This window comes from Hippopotamus amphibius, chromosome 3, assembly GCF_030028045.1.
Source record: "Hippopotamus amphibius kiboko isolate mHipAmp2 chromosome 3, mHipAmp2.hap2, whole genome shotgun sequence".
In the NCBI taxonomy this organism is placed as follows: Eukaryota; Metazoa; Chordata; class Mammalia; order Artiodactyla; family Hippopotamidae; genus Hippopotamus; species Hippopotamus amphibius.
In genome coordinates this window covers 197,896,145-197,917,184 of record NC_080188.1, presented here as the reverse complement: position 1 = coordinate 197,917,184, position 21,040 = coordinate 197,896,145, and the positions used below count along the sequence as shown (strand labels likewise).

General features: G+C 46.0%; 1 protein-coding gene across 5 annotated transcripts in view; it reads right to left on the bottom strand.

Annotated features, from left to right (window-relative positions):
* Positions 1 to 21,040, bottom strand: part of CAMSAP2 (calmodulin regulated spectrin associated protein family member 2) — a 105,133-nt gene that overhangs the window by 11,893 nt on the left and 72,200 nt on the right. For all 5 annotated transcript variants that reach the window (XM_057725728.1, XM_057725733.1, XM_057725732.1 and 2 more), the window contains 7 exons: positions 12,816 to 12,957; positions 12,382 to 12,521; positions 7,919 to 8,012; positions 6,227 to 6,311; positions 2,995 to 3,077; positions 2,650 to 2,719; positions 210 to 2,346 (listed from right to left, as the gene is read on the bottom strand). In XM_057725728.1, coding sequence (XP_057581711.1) covers positions 210 to 2,346; positions 2,650 to 2,719; positions 2,995 to 3,077; positions 6,227 to 6,311; positions 7,919 to 8,012; positions 12,382 to 12,521; positions 12,816 to 12,957 — 2,751 coding nt within the window. The remainder of the gene's footprint in view (positions 1 to 209; positions 2,347 to 2,649; positions 2,720 to 2,994; positions 3,078 to 6,226; positions 6,312 to 7,918; positions 8,013 to 12,381; positions 12,522 to 12,815; positions 12,958 to 21,040) is intronic.

Here is a 21,040-nt window from a genome sequence, read left to right as displayed (position 1 = left end):
AGAGCAGCACATCTGCGCATGCCCTCCACGTGCCGACAGGGAGACTGCGCTAGAAGCCAGTGCCTGAACGGAACTGCAGTCCACGGGGGGACCAGAACCCACTCTAGGGTGCCGGCAGGCCTGTACCGAGAGGCAGGGCTGCCGCAGAGGCACGCGGGCGACTGAACACCCACCGGCGAGGCAGCCTAGGTCGCGCACACTCGCGTTACCTTGAAAAAGAACCCACAGCACACTTTCTGCTCTTCATCTAGCTGCTCTCTGTCGCTTTCCCCGCCGTACTTCTCAACAGCTGCGTCAGCCTTTTCAGGGGCTTTCAAATCTGAGAGGGAGACTTCGATCAGGTTGACACTTTTAGGAGCAGAGGGTGGGAGGGCGGGTTTGGAAGGAGCTTCTGCAGGCTGGTGCATGCGGCTCTCGCTCGTGTCGGGACTTGCAGCCTCCGGGGCGGGCTGGGCCAGGCCCTCCGAAGCCGCCGAGGGCAGGACCTGGGCCTCCTTGTCCTCTGGGACATGTCCACGCTGCTCCCGGGGCCCCATGGACCCCTCCTCCTCCTCTTCCTCCTTGGCCCCCTCCTTGCATCTGGACTCCTTCTCCTGGGGCTCCCCGTCGTCCCCCAAACACACGAATGACCGGGTCTGAATGGGGACCTGACTAGGGGAGAACCTCCGGAGCCGGGGGAGGCTGTCCACCGACCGAGGGGGCGTCAGCGTCCGATGCAGAGGCGTGATCTTCAGTTCATTAGGCCTGGGAGTCCTCTGGTTCCTGACAGAGGAAGAGGCGCTCTTCCGGGGAGCGGCCTGTGGAGACGGGTGGGCAGGGCGAGGGGCGTCAGCGGCCGGCCGGGGGGGTTTGGTGTCCCGGGGCGCTCGGTGCGGAGAGGGTGGGGGCGGGGAGATGACCCAGGCCTGCTGCTCGCGCATCTGCATCAGCGCCTCCTGCTGCAGCGCCAGCCGCTGCATCTCCCGCTGCAGCACGTGCAAGGAGGCGTTGAGCCTCTCGATGGAGCGCGTGTGCTCCAGCAGCTCGCCATCCTGTGGTGGCTCCTCTGCAGGGTCCCCGGGGGCCCGCGGTGACGGCGGCCACCTGCCTGCGGGGCTCTCGGTGCCCTCCTTGGTGTCGGCTGGGGACTTGCTCCGCGGCCCGTTCGCCTTCTGTGGCTCCTTGTCTCGTGGCCGCTCCGAGTACACGCTCTCGTCCTCCGCGCCGGCCGCCTCCTCCCGCAGCGGCGCGATGCCGTCACCCTTCTTCTTCACCACAGTGAGGAACGCTGTCCGCCCCATCTTCTGTCTCTGCCTGGTGAACGCGGCCTCCACCTTCTTCTTCTGGGCCTCGATCGCCCGCCGCTTCTCCTCCAGCTTCATCCTGAGATGCACTACCTCGGAAGCCAGCAGCTGCGTGGTGTCGCGGCTGTGCGGCAGGCCCGTGTCCTCAGGGACCTGCGCCCAGGCCACCACACGAGGGATGTTGAGCTCCGAGCCCTCGGGCGTGGTCTTCTGAGAGCTGCTGCCGCTGCTCCTGCCGTCGGTGGGGTTCAGCTTCCTGAATTTCTGCTCGGCAAAGCTGGTCATTTTCACCCCGGAGCTGGAGGAGGCGCTGCTGCCGGGCTGGGACTTGGTGCTGACGGTGCTGGGACAAGGGCTCGAGGCCTCTCGGGCGTTGCTGCTCCCTGTGTCGTAGTCCTGGAGGAACCTGGGCGCGTCATCCATGTCAGAGTCCAAGCTTACGGTGTAGTCTCTCAGCGAGGAGTCCTCGTCCATTGTCTCCGGGATGTCTTCGGAAGGGACGTGGATCCCCGTGTCCACCTCCGTGTTGTCGGTCACGGGGCTCAGGGCACCCTTCGTGTCGCCCACATCCTCGGGGCTGAACTGGCCACGCGGGATGCCCACCTCCTGGCTGTGTAGGAAGAAGCCGTTGGCGAGCAGGTCGGGCCGCGGGGAGCGGGCTGGCGTCTCGGCGTCGTGGATTATCTGCAGGGCCTCCTCGATGCTCGGGGTCCCGACCTGACCGCCCAGCTCGTCCAGCAGCACTCTGCCCTGCAGAGCTCCGCGCGGAAGCCCGTGGTGCATGCGCTCGCCAGACCCCAGCTGGTCCGTGCCCAGGGGCACACAGGCTGCCAGGTCCCCATGAGAGCCCACGTGAAGCTCTTCTTCGATGCTTCCTGCTTCCTCCTCCCCGTTCACTGGCTTGAAGGACAGGTTCTTCCTAATGTTCTTGGATACGTGACTGCTGTTCAGGGTGAGTCCTTCGTTACTAAGAGAACGAGCGATTCCTCGGCTGGGAGCAGATCTCTGTACACTGTTTTCTTTATCAAAAGAAATATCAAATGAAACGCCATGCACTGATGATCTAAAAAAAAACAATGAAAGAGAAAAATCCTTAAATAATCCCAGAAATGAAATGATCAGATATCACTGAACAACAACAGTTATTTGAAATGATACTTCCTTTCTTTCCCATTTCTCATAATCACCTTGTCCTCAAGGCGAGGGGAAGGCTGTCGTGCCACCCCTTTGGTCCCTCGACCTGCTGCCCACGTGCCCTTTCCAAATGCAGGTGCTAACTGAGTGGTAATTGGGCTAACATGGGGGAGGGGAGGGGGGTGCAGTTCTTGATACCATGGGCACACTGGAAATAAGTCTCTTTGTTTACCTTTTCTCCTTGGGCCATGTCCCTATGAAGCCATCAACATAGGACATAGATGAAGACCTTCTTATTCCTCCTTCAAATGCATAAAAGTAAATAAAAGTCATTGAAATCATGTAAAAAAATTTTAACACAACAATTTAACAGATTTCACATAAGGTAAGTAGATACATATGGAGACATAAAGATCATTTTATTAAGCAAAGCAAGCACAGAGAGAGCAACCTTTCAGCATGTACAGGTGACACTTCTCAGAAGAAAGGACTGGGTACTTTCATTTACATTAATCCTCAATCATTTCCCAGTGAACCACTTCCTTGGCATGTTCCTAGGCTTCTTCAAATACATTACCTGAGGCTGAAGAATGAGCTTGGGGATGTGAGTGTCTAGAAGGCAAATGAGGACGGGCGTGTGTAAATGCGGCTCCTTCCCCACTGCAACGTAAAAGACATGCAAACATCACAGTCTGTCTAGGTCTTTCATACAAATTTCATACACAGCAGCGGAAGCCAGAAACAACCCTGTCACTTCTGCTTCTCCATCCTAAGTGAAAGAAAGATGAGGAAACAGAATACAGCCTCCAAACCAAACAACAGCAGTGATCATGTGTATCTCTGTGTATGTTATGTCTTTTGGCCCAAGGGCTTGAAATACTACTTTCATGTACAACCCAATGTCCCTGTGAGATAACATACGGCACATGATTTTCATTTTACAAACAGAAAAACTGAGAATTAAAGAAGTTAAGTGAAAGTCATCAGTGTGCACGATTCTGGTCGAATTGACATCTCTAAAAGCACAGGTGTAACGAATCCTTGTGAAAGAGCCTGGCAGCTCCTGCCCGCGCACCTGCCTGTGCGTCTCTAATACTCACGTTTCCTCTGATTTAATTCTACCCTATCCAATTAATGCAGTGATTAGATAGTTTACTTTTCAGTTTATGATGACATCTGGCCACGATTTTCTTTTTCTTTTTCTACATTTTCGGTCTGCCATGGCCTACCCTGTAGCAGGCAAAGCTAAGCCTCCTCACCCCGATGGGCTGAGAATAAGCTGGGGACAGAACACAGTGACCCCTGTAGCTCTCTGCAACCACACTACCTTTCGGCTACGGCAAACTGCAAAGATGAACGAGCGACTAAAGCTTTTGAGTCAAAGGTGAGCCACAATGCTGCTCTCTTACTGCTTCATGAAAGTTTCCAAAAGCAACAACACCCAGAACATGTGCACACCTCTGTTATCTCCTCTCCTCCCCTGCTGCCACCCCGCACATCACACGTCCTCTCGCTCACGTCCGAGGTCGTTTCTTGGGGAGTCCAAGGGAGAGGACCCCATGCTGCTCCCCGTCGCGTCTGTCTCTCTCACCCTCCCTCCAGTAGCCGTGCCACAGCCTCTACTCTCCCTGCATCTATGATAGGAGTGAAACCCTGAATAGATGCAAGTACAGTTATTAAAATAGATTTGCAGGCTTCCCAGGTGGTGCAGTGGTTAAGAACTGGCCTGCCAATGCAGGGAACACGGGTTCGATCCCTGGACCGGGAGGACCCCACATGCCTCAGAGCAACTAAGCCCATGAGCCACAGCTACTAAGCTTGTGCTCTAGAGCCCGAGAGCCACAACTGCTGAGCCCATGTGCCGCAACTAACTGAAGCCCGCGTGCCCAGAGCCCGCGTTTTGCAACAAGAGAAGCCTCTGCAATGAGGAGTAGCCCTCACTCTCTGTAACTAGAGAAAGCCCACGCACAGCAACAAAGACCCAACGCAGCCTAAACTAATTAATTAATTAATTTAAACAAAACAAAACAGATTCACTCTTCTCTTCTTCCTGCAGCTGCCTTGCTTCGTGTCTGCACGGAGGATGTGATGTAGGGTAACTCCCAGGCAGGCCAGTGGCCAGGTGTGTGCAGCAGCTGCTACAAATGTCTCGCTGTGCCGTCCTCTCCTTTGGCTGTTTTTCCTCCTAAGATCACCATTCAGGTGTGATGACGTGTAGGTGTGGCTGCATCACTCCCAGGAAGAGGAGAAATCCCTGAACCCTCCTTAAAAGTTCTACAATGGGAGAACTACAGATGGACCACATGGAAACTCACAGAAATGAGAGGATCACACAACCACTCTTCAAGGAAAAGAATTCAGACATCCATCTGGTTATAGGAAGTTCTTCTGATGGGAAAAAGGAAAAAGGTAGCCACTCAGGTATCTGAGAGACAGAGAAGAGATGAGTCTTCCAGAGGATCTTAAGACATTTCCCAGTGTCAGAAATGTGGAAGATTGTCCACTCAAGTTCCTAGAAACAATAATCACGGAATAACCTAGTCTTTAAGTGGAAAGTTTCGGAGGTTTTAAAGATTTAATAGTATAAGAGTTACGACCTAGAACACTGAGTGTTTTCTAAATTTTCAAAGAAGGAAATGTCACTATATAACCAACCCAGGAAAGCACTGAGGAAATACTATGCAGAAAAACGTTTCCCATGGGATAAGACAGAGACGCTCCTGGATCAGCCATATTCTAACTTAACCTCTTTGTGGTACATCTCAGGGATGGTTACGAAATAGAAAACTCAGTGGAAGTAAGAAAATTTACAGGAGTTAATCAGAGGCTAAAGGAAGGAAAGTGCTTTCTTAATTTGAAGGAAATACTTGCAGAGAGCAGAAGTTCACAGTGGTAAGAAGCCCTATAGAGGCAGTAAGAGTACTGTAAGGGTTCTGTCCACACGCATCAGCACACAGTAGAGAGAGAAACTTCTCAGATGTGAGGAGGGGGTGACAGCTTCACACAAGTTCATATTTTTTAGGTTAAGCCAAGAATTCATGCAGAAAGTACTTTCAATTTCTTACTCATAATTTTTAAAATGTATTTTTAATAGATCTGTTTGAATTTCTAAAGAAAAAAAATCACAAAAAACATCAGTTTTAAACTTAAAATCAGATAAACTAGGGAGTCCAAAGGCAATACGCATTTTAGGTTCTAATATATACGCATTAAAAGTGCTTACAGGATTTGCTGAAAACCACTTTTAAACAAATGAATGTCTCTATCACATACTTAGGTCAGAAGTCAGGATTATCCTGATATTAAATGTTTACTTTGCTTTCACCTCTTCCCTGACATGAAGAACTAAAGCATGAGATAAAGCGTCAAGGGCACAGTGAATATACGCCACGGTGATCTTGCAACAGCTGCAGCAGCCGGCAAACAAAACACCAGGGGAAACTGCCTCAAAGATTAAAAACTTATAGAAAATTAAAAAACCCAAATAGAATTTTTAAATTTCCCCCTGAGGCCTAAGAGCTACCTATCATTTAAGCATCACATAATCTCAATTATAAACAAGTCATGCAGCAAAAGTTTAGCTTCAGGCTGATTAATTGGAGCTGAGGATAATATTCCCCCACTTTTCCGTGTGAGTCATAAAAGCTTATTTATGAAACATTCATTTCAGTATACATTTCAATTATAGTGACGTTAAAACAGGCTTTATCAGGGTAAGTTAGTTAAAACTTATTTAGTTCAAAGTCCAACTGGAACTTTAATAAAATTTTGATTTCTTTAGTGAACGGAACAGACGTTCCGGACCCTACCTGGGGGTGAAGCCGGAGCTGTCCAGGGCGTCCCCCTGGGCAGCATTTAAGGCAGGAACTGACGTCAGGTCATCCACGGGTTCAGCTACAGGAGAGACAGAAACCTCAGCATTACACACTTAGCATGTTTCCAGCGGTGCTTCGAGAATTCTGAGCCAAATAAATGTTTAAGTCTAACCTCAATTTTCCTTATTACTTATAGGGAAATCACAGCATATTTAGTTTTCTCCTTAAATAATTCTCAAAAGGACAAATTTTCTTTAAACTCTTCTTGGAAATGTTCTGGCTTAAAAAATCTACTTGATTACGGCTAACTGGGAGAAAAAAGGCTTAATATAAGATAAATACACATTTAAAAAAGTAAACAAGTGTCTAATTCTGCTAAAGCTTTCACAGAACTTCAGTTACGCGTGGTCACTTTTATGTCTATGAAATAGTTGGTATTTTGGTAATCAATTAAAGAGAGAGAATTTCATTGGTTAGTAATTAAAACCACTGGTATAGTTTACATTTTTGTAAATAACCCTCACTTATTTTTTGCTTTTGAGACCTAATATAACAGCTGTTGAATATTCTGAACAGTGGGCGTCACGGATGAGATCACACCCAGCAATGTGCATGGAACGTCTCTGTTAACAGTGGAAAGCTGTACGACACTGGTTGTGATAACCCTGAAGACAGCTGGCTGTGCCCAGCGGCCTTCGGGAAGGGCCTCGGCATCTCTGTGGGTTTGCCTCGGTCCACAGCAGCTCAGGGACACAGCAGGGTAAACACCCACTCCTGCGTGTCGTACTGTACAGAATCTGGCCCGGGACGCGGTGGGCTGGCTGACTGAAGGAAGCTCAGTCTACTCCCCTCTCCCCACCGCCCGCGTACATATTCTTCCCTCCTTCTTGCTCTCTTTCACTTCTTTAGTGTTTTGGGGGGAGGGGGTGGGGATGGGGAGAGACAGGGAAAGTACGGAAATGTGGAGTTGAGGGTGGTTAGCTGCTGGGGCTCGGCGGGCACGCTCTGTGCCGGCGGGGCACTGGCAGCAGGAAGGACCCAGAGGCATGTGCAGGCGAGTTCCTCAGTGTGGCCACACTGCTAACATGTGTAGAAGTAAAACTCTGGTTTTGTAATGGAAGCCAGTGGAAAATTTGTTTTGCTTTAGAGAAAACGTAGAAAGACTTTTTTGTGCTCTATTTCCAGAGATCTTCACGGTGAGTCACCCTTTCACTCCCCCTTAGCGTTCTAATGAGTAGTCAGGAGGCCGTGATCCTGGAACAAGCACAACCCGACTAGGTTTAAAAACACACACGTATGCCTTTCTATGCTTTAACAGCAAAGTCAAACCACAGATGAAAAGCCAAGCCATAGTCTGAGTGGCTTCTGGGCAACAATGTTAAAAACTCAGAAAATAACGGGGAACATATGCGGGCCAAAGATGCAAAAAGAAGAAAGTGGGAAAACAGTTAAAGCTCAAAGTCCCACAACATACGCCTGGGGATTCAGGGCCAGGCTCGCCACCTCCTTTTCCTCCCCTACAGCGTGTCTCTCACAGAGAATCTAACGGCTTTAAATCCTGAGAGACTCAGGATTTCTCAAGGCTAAGAGCTGGAACAGGAAACAGCAACAGGCTTCCCTGTGAAAGAACAACAGATGAGGCTGTACAAACGCTCCGCCCTGTCTGTTTACAGGAACAGGCATCACCTCCTTGTGCGTGGACGACGCGGGGCTGGACGAAGGAGGGCTTCACCACCTCGAACCACCAGAACAGCTCCGCCATGAACACCAGGTAGTTACTCTGCGTGAGAGTGAGACAGTTAGCAGGGAGGGCAGGCAGCGCGCGGCCACAGAGTCACCACTAAAACACAGCTCTAAAGACCAGTCGCCATCAAAACCTTTGATGTTTTTTTTTAAAGAAATGAGAAAGCATATAATCCCTGAGGCTGTGCTGTGTGCTACCTTCGCAGAGGCACTACATTCTCAATATATTTCTCCACACATTAATTCTTCCCTCCACTGACTCCTTCCTACTTGGCTTTTACACATGCTCAAATCTCTCCCACTGAACACAAGACACAACCTGCGCCCGTCGTTCATCCTCCGGCTTCTCCCGCCCCTCCTCCTCATCTCTGTCACACGGCCTCTCCCGACAGCCTCCTCCCAGCCCTCCACCCACCCACCCCCCCCCGAGTCCACTCCAGCCTGGCCCTTGGCGCCCTCACTCTAAATCAGCACTCGCGCACGTCACCCATGTCACCAATGACAACATCACTAACGCAGACAGATGTTCTAGTCTTCACTGCACTTCAGGGCAGCACTGGATACTCCTGGTCTGTCCCCTCTTTGGAAACCGCCTCCCACACCTATCAGCTCTGGAATGACCCCAAATGCACGACTGCACTGATCTCTCTAACTGCGCTAGTCATCTCCCCACAGGTCTGATGTGAGCCCAGTCTCAACCCTGGGAACGGCAGCCACTGCCCCAAGGGCACAAACCAGACTCGGGAGTCACCCCAACGCCCGCTTCTTTCTTCCTTCCCCGACGTGTCATCAGAGCTGCAGATTCTGTGCCCTATGTGTCTCTGGAATTCACCCATTTCTCTCCATTTTCATCATAATTACTCTGATTCAAACTGTTTGCACCTCTTGGTTAGAACACAATCACTTTTTCTTTGGCTTATTAAGCCAAACTTTTCAACATGCAACACCCCTTCCCCCACTCTCCCCTGCCCTTGGGAGACTGACTCTAGGTTACAAGGGTACTTGATTGGGTACCTTTTCAATTTCTCCAGCTTCATCTAATACTAATACTATATTCTTCAGGGTTCCTCATCTTACTATCAGACTATACGGTCAAAAGGACAAAGCTGTGCTCACCACTGTGTCTTCAGCGTTTAAGACAGTGCCTGGCACATAATGGATGCCCAATAAATATTTAGTGAATGAACATATAAATGAATGAACAGACATATTATAAGGAAGGCCAGTCACTGGCGAAACATCGATAGGGAATATCTCTGGGTAGTAAGATGATTGTGATTTATATTTTTTCTTTATACTTATAGTGTACTTTCTAAAACCAAAGTATAAAATTATATTTAAAGTACTGGTGCTAGGCTCCAGCTCTAGTAGCACAGTTAACCGAAAGCTGTGTATATCTTCTGGAAAAGCACTGCGTAGGTGCCCCGTAACTGTCTGCTGATAGGATATTAATTACTATCTTAAGGACCCTGGTGCTCAACATCACTAACCATCGGGGAAATTCACATCAAAACCACAATGAGATACTACCTCACACCTGTCAGAATGGCCCTCATCGAAAAGATAAGTGATACTAAGTGTTGAAAAGGAGAAAAGTGACCCCTTGTGCATTGCTGGCGGGGATGTAAAATGATGCAGCCACTATGGAACACAGCATAAAGATTCCCCCCAAAATTAAAAATAGAACCACCATATGATCCAGCAATCCTATCTGGGTACACACGCAAAGAAAATGAGAACAGATCTCTTGAACAGATAGCTGCACCTCCACGCTCACTGCAGCCAAGACATGGAAACAACCTGGGCGTCTGCCAGCAGAGGCACGGATGAAGATGTGGTGCACACGCACAGCGGGGTGCTATTCAGCCACGCGAAGGGAGGACAGCCTGCCGTCTGCAACCACGTGGGTGGATCTTGAGGGCACGGTGCCCTCAAAGGAAACACGTCACAGCAAGACCAACACTGCCTGGCAACACTTGCGTGTGGGATTGAAAGCAGCCGAGCCCACAGAAGCAGAACAGAGCAGTGGTTACCAGGGACTGGGGCAGGGAAACGGGGGGACTGGTCAAGGGTGCAAACTCCCAATCCTAAGATGAATGAGCTCTGGGGATCTAATGATTCCAGTTAGTGATAACTATATTATACACATGAGAACTGCTCAAAGAGCAGAGCTTAAACGTTCACAACAAAGAAACAGTGATCATGTGACGTGACGAGGGTGTGAGCATACACCACGGTGATGACCGTTCTGCTGTATGTAAGCGTATCAAATCAACACACTGCACCCCTTCAACTTACACAATGGTACGTGTCAACTGTATCTCAATACAGTGGGAAAAAATTTATTTTAAGCACCCTGGTAAGATAACTGTCCCAATAAATAATCGCACTGTGTTTGACCACTAGATGTCAGCATAGTAAGAAATAATTTTCCAGGAACTAAAGTTTATGAAGAGAATTTCTTTCTGAATTTACAATGATTAAATGGCAATAGATCTGTCACCATATTCAAGGAATGATACCAAATTAATTTCATTTAAAAGCTCTTCTTTCCTTATTTTAGTTAAGACAGTCATGCAGCTATATATTAACACTCAAACACCGTAAGCAACATCAAAGAATACAAATACATACAATATAGGATAAAAAGTAAAAGTATACTTTCACTCCTCTCCCGCGAATCCTAATACTGCACTCAGAAGAAACCCTGTTAACCGCTTTGTGTTACTTTTCTACAAACCTTTTCCTGTGCACCTCTATGTGTGCAGATGTGCATACAAATAGAAAAAGGGTCTTATATACACATATAAATTACATCCTGCCATATGTAACGTGTGCTCCCTGCCTAGCTCACTTCGTAACCGTTGGCGAGCTTTCTGCATCAGTAAAATAAATACCTCTGCCGCCTCCGTTCAAACAGTTCAACTACGTTACAAAACATTTCAACCGCGTCCCTGCTGAGGAACTGTTTCCAACTATCCACCACCACGAACAATCCTTAACGTCCTTCTGTGCACTCTGAATTTGGTTAGATGATGTCAACCTGCCCTCTAAAAAGAGCACCAGCTTGCATGTCCACCAGGAGGGGAAGAGAGGGCCCACTACCGATCTCCCGCGCGCACGTGTCACTCAGGTTAACAAGTGACCGGGGGGCGAGCACCACGGGCCGGGCAGCCTCTTGAGGGCTTGGAGTCTTAAATATTCATTTGAAGTCACAACTATGGTTCTAGTAATTTAGCAGAGAACACAGAAAGTGACCAAAGTCTTCTCTGCAGTTAATTATCTGTTGTTAAAGTGCCTGATTTAAGAAAATGTCTTCTGTATCTGGGTCATGCCCAGGCTAAACTGATGTGACCCTCAGGGCTACGTATTATTTACTGGAAGTCCAAGGTATACAACTTAAGCAAATGTAATCTTACAACTTAATGTATTTAATGAGATAATTTTTTTCCTTTGAGATCACAAAGTACTTAAAGCCTCACAAGGCACCAGCCGTCCTCTGGGAGGTCCCAGAGCAGCTTCTGTGAAGGCGGGCGCTGCAAACACAATTGGGACTGACATCAAGGTGCTCCTCTCAGACGTCACACAAATCTACTGTAAGATCTTTTATTCCTAAAGCCTTTAAACAGAAGTGGTAAATGTCAGGCAGGTGTACAAGAGGCGTGAAGGAATTCTGCAGCGGCTGAACAACAGGCAGCGTCCCCACCACAAAGTTCTGGACCGTGCAGCTCAGAAGCCACCACGCCTCAGACACGCGTGTCTTCACCACTAGAAAGAATGCTCTAAAGGGACAGGGATCTTTGTGTTGCTCGCGGATTGACCCCAGCCACCTAGAGCACCACGAGGCGCGCCACAGACATGTCTTGAAAGGAGGTCACTGAGCAACAGCCCAAGGCTAAGAGGCCGTGCGCTGTCCTGAAGCATGGGACCAGTGCACCGCTGATCAAAGGACTCACTTCCTAAAAGGCTCATGTCCAGGTGACCTTAAGAGTGCCTTCCCTCTTTCCTTCCCAAGCTTCTGTCTCCAGCTCTGAGACCTGACAGAGCCCACGGTTCTACGGAGGGTTCGGGCGGCCGCGCCTCCTGCCCGCTCACCACACACGCGTGCACCCCTTCAGGATCCAGAGACACTCTCTGGCTGAGCCTCTGTTTCGCTAACAACATGAGGACAACAGTCTAATTCTATATGGTGACTTTACGTTTAGCTTTGTGCTATAAAAGAAACCTGTAGCTAACAGCTATGTTTAAAAAAAAAAAATTAGCAAAAACAAAAACTATTTTTGCAAAAGTTCTTTTGCCTGAAATTATAGTTAATTTTGTAAGCTTAAAAGTGGCTACACTGTTGATGTATCTAGTTATGTTTTTTCAACAAACTTAAACAAAGGGGAAAAGGATGATGGACACACCTTTATGGAGGAAGCAGCGTAGAGCATGTCCTCCAGGGTGAAATGGCAGCACTGGTTCAAATGCTCTTGGCAAAATTCTTGAATCAGCTGCAGGTTGTACAGGCTGTCAGCCAAAGACATGGCTTCCTTCAAGCAAATATCTTCAAGCAGGAAAAGAGCAAGGGTCAACTCTGATCATACACACTTCATATCCATTTTGTAGTTAGTAACTTAATCTAAATACACAACCACGTAGAATCTAACCCGCACGTATAAAGGCAGGGATCATTACACAGAAGACTCAGAAACCAAGCACGCCTTTACTCAACTACCTTCCTAGAATTGTACATAAATGTTCTTCTTCAAGAAGCCTTCCTTACTAATTAAATGCTACTGTCTTAAATATTTGTTACCATCTAGCCACAGTTTAGATATATTTCTAGTGGGACACTTACCTTCTAGCCTGACGACGCCAGGGCAGTAAAAGTGAATCAGCGCAGCTAACGCACAGCCATCTGAACCATCTTTCAACAAGTTTTCTACCAACGGAACGCAAGGCAGCTGCTTGAGCGATGTTTGCTCTTTCCTGTAACGAGCCTACAATATAAAAGAAAGAGATGCAAATAAATAAGTACATACAGGAAAAACCAGTATTGTAGGTAATATGTATCAGTAATAAAATAGAAGTCAAGAGAAATGAGAACTACTCAGCAAAGTCCTTCTTTTCTCAACATTTCGGCTGGACCTCACTTCACCAACAGCACGTGGTCCCGAAGCGAAGCACTTACTTAACAGAGCGTTACCGTGCTCATCCACGCGAAATCCACCCAGCCTAAGAAGCTACACATACAAGCATCACAAAATGGATTTTGGACACTTGGTATCCGAATCACCAGTTCTGCTCTTTTGCAGATGACGGAACGCATGCTCAAATCCTGGTTCTGCCACTTCTCAGCTCTGTGGTCTTGGACAAGTTACTTCTCGGTTTCCCCACCTGTGAACTGGGGATAACCACAGTACCTACTTCACAGCACCACGGAGGATGACAGAAGCTGGACGTAAGGTGCGAGGCACACACAGGCACTCGCCAGAGGTCAGGTGGTACTAGCTGTTAGCTCTCCTCAGGCCAAGAGGAACTATGCTAGAGGCTTGATGAAGATCCACACTAAAGTACTTCATTAGCAAAATCAACAATTACAGTGGTTACTGATATTTAAATACAGGGTTTTTTTTGCTTAAAAATAATCAAAACTAATTTTTCTTCTAACTCTATCTAAACTGATCATCTCTATATTTCATGACTGAAATACAATTATGAAATATAATATTTTGGTGAGAAAAAATAGAAAAATAACTTACTATTTGGTGGCGAGGTCAGATTTGCTTTAAACAATATCCCCCAGAAAAGCACACACATTCAAGGAGGAGACATTTATTCCCATTTCCCACTCCCTGACTACTCAAGAATAAGATTCACGGGACATTTCTCCCTCTGAAGATTTTCAGAGGAGCTTGTTCTTAGGGAATCAGTGAGGACTAGCCATCTGTATTTTATGGTATGTTTCAAACTCACAGACTACCTACATTCAGAAAAAAAAAAAAAAAATCACACAGATGCACTACATAAATTCTCTGATTACTGATTTTTACATAATCCTTAGAAAACTTCCTTATTTTGCTGCTGGCAGACAGTTTACAAATCAACCATGAAAAAAGAGGAGAGAGGAGGGAGTGGAAGTGAGAGAGGGAAATCGGCCAGCAGCCTCTTCTAGCCGTACGCTGCCCCTCACGTGGCAATAAGCACACCTCCAGGTCCGCCTCTCCCTTCTTGGGCCGGCTAGAAACAAGACAGTCGCCTCTTGGAAACCCTCTACATTGGCTGGGCTCAGGGCCAAATTTCGCAGATCTCCAGGACCACCCGCGTTCCCGGCCCAGTCTGAACTGGACTGAGCTGAGCAGGGTCACGGAACAAAGAACTGTGCGCTGTGTTCTACTGCGCTGTCAGGAGCACTGCTGCACCAGGCGCACACAGACACACACACACAGCTCCATGAGGCGGCAGCCACAAAGGCCTGCGGTTTAGACCGGACGATCAGAGGTTTATACGTGGCATGCTGAAACGTCTTCCTGAGGGTTATATGCTAGAAGACGTATCAGGGAAACCAACTTTTCATCTTGAAGTCATGTGGAACTCCCAGAAAGTTCTGCAGTTCATGAAGGTTACAGAGTCTTTTATACTTGCACCTGCTCTACGCTTTACAAACTTACTGCTCTTTCTAGAAATGGAGAAATCTGGCATCTAAAGGGGACATATTTTCTATCTTTCAACACTGGGGTGCACTTTAGTTACATTTCTGTTTCTGAAAGGGTTAAGTGGTCTAACCCCAGATTTCACCCTGAAAGATCAACTCTTCAAGTCAAACCAGAACTGAATCCAGTTCAGGTCCAATACTGGGAGGGACACAGAACCTGTCCCCTTTTTTATTACACAAGAAGTGTCTTCTGCAGTTCAGGCCAAAAGGAAATGATTCTTTCAAAAAGATGAAGTCACAGTAAAAGTAATTTACACATGCAATTCATATTCACTTTTACTAACATTATTAAAACTAATGCAAATCTATATCCACACTTTTTTAGTTACCTAGTTACCAATGGTCTGTGAGTACTAGCAGAAGTAGCTTACACTTTAAATTATTTTTAAAGCTTCTAATCCAAATTTTGGCTAGATTTTTAAAATCTTTCTATCTTACATTATGATCGGATACCTTGAAAGCCAACCTCCACTTGTGACTAACAGGATTATATGAAATGACCATATCAGCAAGACGTAAACAATACCATTCTACAATTACACCTCCGGAGAGCACGTTGAAGAAGCTGGGCAAACTTACTGGAACCAGTTTCCAAAACCATTTGGAAGGAGACTTCAGAGGAAGCAGCAGGAAAAGAGGGAGAGCAAAAGGTAAAGGAAAAATTCATCAGAATCGTTTAAAATTAACACGTTACAGTGAAGCTTCTGCTAGTGAAGTTCTGAGCTTAGAGTTCTCAAAACATTTCTTAAACGTTAATACTTTAAAATTTAGCTTAAACTACAGAGGTTCCCAGCGATAAAGACCAGCACCTTCTCCGCACCCACTCCTCTCCCAACACGGGCGTGTGTCTTCAGGGTACCCAGGACATGCTGTGTACTTCGGCAGCAAAGAGTTTTCTCTCCCGGTTCTGGGATCACACATCACAGTAAAAAATAGATCTACATCACAAGAGGGAGTAGAGAGATTCCTGGGCGGGACCTGCAATCATTACAGTTCTCAGACATCAGGAGGCCACACCCGAGAAGGTGGTCTTCTTCCCAAAAGGAAAAGACGGTTTCCTGCACGCAGGAATAAAAGCAGACAGCGGTGCAGACTTGATCACGGTGACTTTCTTCTAATGACACAAGGACTTTCTTTCAATTAACAGAGGAAAAAACCAGTCGGCAACTCTCGCCAGCTAGTATTTTTATGCAGTCTCTAGAGCAAGAAGCTACTAACACAAAGAGAATATAAATGCTGTCACTTTCACTCTCCAGGGGCGTCCCACGTAACAGAATCGTATGTCTTTAAAGAGATGAATATAATAATAACAATAAGCCCACAAGTTCAGAAAATACGTGGTAATAACTTCTGATTGTTTATCTCTGTACTTCCTGGCAGTTTCTTGGCAGCCTAAATAAATATCTGTTGAGGGGAATCAAACTAAATGGGATCTGAGTTAAAATTCATATTCAAATTTTACATAGAAAGTTTTTCCTACAGAAATTAATAGTAAAAACAAGATTTGTAAAAACATTATAAATAAGGTACAATATTTTCAAGAACTTTAAAAATCAGAAAAATGTCATCTCGAGAATCTGAAAAATACCAGCTTCCCACAAAGAGAGAACATTTCCAATAAATTCTTCTTATTGCACCAGGAAGAATAACCCTAATACTTCTGTTGCATGTGTATTAATCTCTTGTTTAACCAGAAGTTTTCGGCGTGACAAGTGCAAGTGCAGGACCGAGCGCAGGACGCCCTGAGGATGTGCCAGGGCTCCCAGCGAGTAACAGAAATGCCGCAAACGGGAGTTTTCCTGTTTTCGAGACTAGAAGAAACCACAACACAGAAAGTGATGATAATAAGAAAGTACTACGGATTATACAAAACAGGACGTGAGTAAAGGAGTCTCTCATGGTTCAAGGTAGTCCATGTTTCTTGTAAAATACTCAGTACTTGAACTTTTTACTAATTCAGACAACTCTGAAAGAGCTCCCACCAGCTGAAGCTGCAAACACTGAGCAACACGTCAACACCACAGACTGGCCTGTAACCCAAGTACAGAACACACGCACGCGTCCACATGCACACAGACAACCGACTGGGGGACGCAAGCACGCGGAGAAGACACAGCCTCTCTCAGAGAAGCGCTCCAGCAGCACGCACTCTCCCCTTCAGCCAGGGAGCACCTTCCCTCTCCGGCAACGTGCTGGACTTAGTGACCCACTTCCAAGGAAAAGAGTATCAAAGGGGGAAACAGAAACTTCACAACGAAAGCGACGCCTTCAGCCAGGTGAGCAAGCTGGACCCCATCGGCGACACATTGTGCTCACATCACGTCTCCCTGAGGTGATGTGATGAGGTGTGGAACCGCCTCTGTGATGTTCTTCTCAAGAGGCCCACAAGCCCAATCTGGTCACAAGACACAGGAGACAAACTCCAATCCAGGGACACTGGATAAAGCATCAGTACACACACAGGTGGAATCCAAATAAAGCCTGTAGTTTGGTCAATAACAACGCACCAATGTTATTTTCTTGGTGTTGCCACACAGGCATGATTGTATAAGATGTTAACGTTGGAGGAAACTGGATGAAGCTGTGCTATCTTTGGAACTTCTCTGTAAACCTAAAACTACTCCACAATAAAGTTTATTTCAAAAATAAATACACACGAAATTAGATGAAGGTGGTTGAAAGGTACAAACTTCCAGCTATAAGATAAATTAAAAGTACCAGGGATGTAATGTACAATGTGATAATCAGCACTGCTGCATGTTATATACGAACATTGTTAAGAGAGTAAGTCCTAAGGGATCTCATCGCCAAGAAAAAAATATCCTTTTCTATGTCTTTAATGCTGTATATCTATGAGATGATGCATGCTCACTAAGCCAACGTGGTCATCATTTCACCACCGACGTAAGTCAGATCACTACGGTACACATCTGACGTGCACGATGCCGTGCGTCACTCAGATCTCAGTAAAACCGGGAATGGACGAACGGATGAATAAACGAGTACCAATGGGCAGCTAGGTATGACCCATCAAATACAACAAGAGCCGTCAATTCATGCAGATCATGAAGAGGTGACGGAGTGATAAACAGACGAGGGCAGATCTGCTTATGACAGAATCCTAACTCATAAACACAGAAGAAGTGATAAAGGTAGAGAATTCTGTAACCACCATAGTGAAAAGTACCTGAAGTAGGTATCATCGATAAATGCTACACCTAGGATGCGGGGAAATGCTGAAGAGGAACAGGGTATTTACAGTCTCAAAGTATCTCCTCTCAAATCACTTATTACGAAAGGGAAAATAATAACCATGCAGTCAAAAAACCAAACAATATCGTGACCAACTGATGAAAATTAGTATCATCTAGCAGGGGCAGATGGACAGCACATGCCTCTGGATACAGTACCGTGAGGACAGCTTCACACAGCATTCCAGTCTAAAAAAAGCACAACTTAATCTAATTATGAGGAAGTATCAGAAAAACCAAAATTGAGGATTATTCTATGAAAATAACCTGTTTTCTTCAAAAATGTGAAGGTCACGAATGAGAAAGAAAAGCTGAGGGGCTGTTCCAGTTTAAAGAAGACGAGAAATACGACAATTAAATACCTTATATGATCCTGGACTGGACCCTGGACTAGAAAACTATATAAAGTACAATTGGGGGACCTCCCTGGTGGCACAGTGGTTAAGAATCCGCCTGCCAGTGCAGGGGACATGGGTTAGAGCCCTGGCCTAGGAAGTTCCCACATGCCGCAGAGCAACTAAGCCCGTGTACCACAACTACTGAGCCTGTGCTCTAGAGCTTGTGAGCCACAACTACTGAGCCCGAGTGCCACAACTACTGAAGCCCACACGCCTAGAGCCCATGATCCGCAACAAGAGAAGCCACTGCAACGAGAAGCCCACATACTGCAACGAAGAGCAGCCCTCGCTTGCCACAACTAGAGAAAGCCTGCGCGCAGCAACAAAGACCCAACGCAGACAAACAATTAACTAATTAAAAAAAAAGTACAATTGGGACGACTGACAAAATTGGAACAGGCAGCAGGTCTGAGCAAAGTACTTTACTGACATTAAGTTACATTAAGTCACCTACCCTGTGGTTGTGTAAATGAATAGCTTTGTTCTTAGGAACCATACATGGAAATTTTAAGGGGTGAAGGGGTATGATATATGTAACCTTCTTTCAAATGTTTCTGAAAAATTTACACATATGTTTCTGTGTGCAACGTGTAACATACAGAGCACACTTACAAGTGCACAAATGTTACACTGATGAATCTGGGCAAAGAGCATACAGGGGTCTTTGAACCATCCTTGCAACTTTTTGCAAGTCTGAAACATTTCAACAAGTTATATTAAATCCACACCAATCCAAATGTCTGTAGGGTCTTGTATCCAAATGCACAAGAGTATGATTGATCTATAAAGCTGTTGCAGAAATCTAATTTTTATAATACTCTTAGGCAAAAAGTAAAATCGTGACACTAGGATATCTAACTAATACATAAGCCTCTTCAGACCAAATCATCTTTATAAAATATTGCTTGGAGAAAAAAAAGTCACCGTACCGTCTCTGAATTTTAAAAATGTTTAAATATATACATAAATGTGAAAGTTCATGATGAAGAATTCTGTTTTTAAACGAATGAAAATCAAAAGTAAAAGGGTCACATTTCTAGTCACACAGACGCGCTCAAACATCAGAAACCCCACTGTCACGCAACAGAGCAAGACTTCCTACTCCAGTCTGTGCTCTGCAGTTTCTTCACGATGACACCTGTACTTTATGGCATGACTATGTGAAATTAATTTACTTTCACAAAGATTTTAACAATGAGAAAAAGGATAAAATGAAAAAATTCAAAAATGAAGGTACTGAATCTAAAACTCGGCACAAACGAACTTATCTATGAAACGGAAACAGATTCACAGACACAGAGAACAGTCTTGTGGTTGCCAAGGAGCGGGGAGGTGGGGAAGGGATGATCTGGGAGTTTGGGGTTAGCGGATGCAAACTATTACATATAGGATGGATAACAACAAGGTCCTACTGCACAGCACAGGGAACTATATTCAACATCCTGTGATAAACTGTGTGGAAGAGAATATTAACAAAGAATGTATATATGTGTATAATGGAGTCACTTTGCTGTACAGCAGAGATCAACTATACGTCAATAAAAAAGTAAATTAAAAAAATAAATAATAAGAGGGAAAAAAGAAAATGAAGGCATAAATGCTATATTTGTGCTAAAATAAAAATGCTAAGTAACCCAAATATTTAAGGGAATCACACTCATTTATTCATTTACTCAATCACTCACTCAACGAATCCTGGTTGTGAGGTTAGCGTGTGCAATTCCACGGGGCCAAGTGCCACAGAGCAGTCAGGGCGGCATGTGCCAGCAGTGCCTGCATTCCACACTCTGTTTTTCTTAAAGGTCACTTAATTTACAGTTGTTTGGAACGTAAATAGCACTTCTTCCCACAGAAACAATGTTTACTGGCTCCTGTGTCAGCATATAAAACCCCCATTTAGTCCACAATGTGTATGCAATACAACAGAATTGAATCATTATATATAATAAGTAAGATTTCTATGGAAATCCTGTAACTTAGCATGAAGCTGAACCTTACTCCTGATCAGAGCCAGGAGGAAAATGGGGGGCAGGGGCAGGATTAAGTCCATCTCCAAGGCAAAGGCTTCTACTTCTAAGGAAAGGCAAACAGCAAGGTGGGGGGGACCAGAAGGAAAGGGCTGGGGGACCTGAAGGACGAGATGGGGACAGAGCTGGGGGAGGCGGGGAAGCGGAGCCAGACCTCCCCCGGGAAAAGGCTGTCGACAGAGACAAGAACCAAGCCCGGGAGGCTGCTGAGATCCCAAACACCAGGTTCAGACAGAAGCGTAGGTGGTCTCCGCAGAACCTTCCTAGTGAGGCTGGTGATGTGCAAACCAGCTTCCCCCTCCCTCCCTCCTCTTCCTGCAGAGAACCGGTGAGCAGCAGCATCCGCCCACAGTGAGCAGACTTGCTGTGTGACACAAGGCGCTACGGTGACCTGAGTGGAAAACAAAGTCTCTGAATAACGTGACTTCTCGCACCTCAACTCACACGCTAGACAACATGTTTAAAGGGCCCTCATTATAATATCTTTTAAAAGATGTAGGAAATATATTTTAGGTCTCAGTATACAACAAACACAAGTTTTCGGAGAAGAAAACTCTAAAAGCCTATTCAAGAATTTTAAAGAATGATTCCACGTTAATGTTTCTTCTTCCTCCACAGAATAACCACGTGTACAACTTACAATTCCTGGGATGTAATTCTAGAGGCTGGTCTTATTACAAGTCGTATAAGGC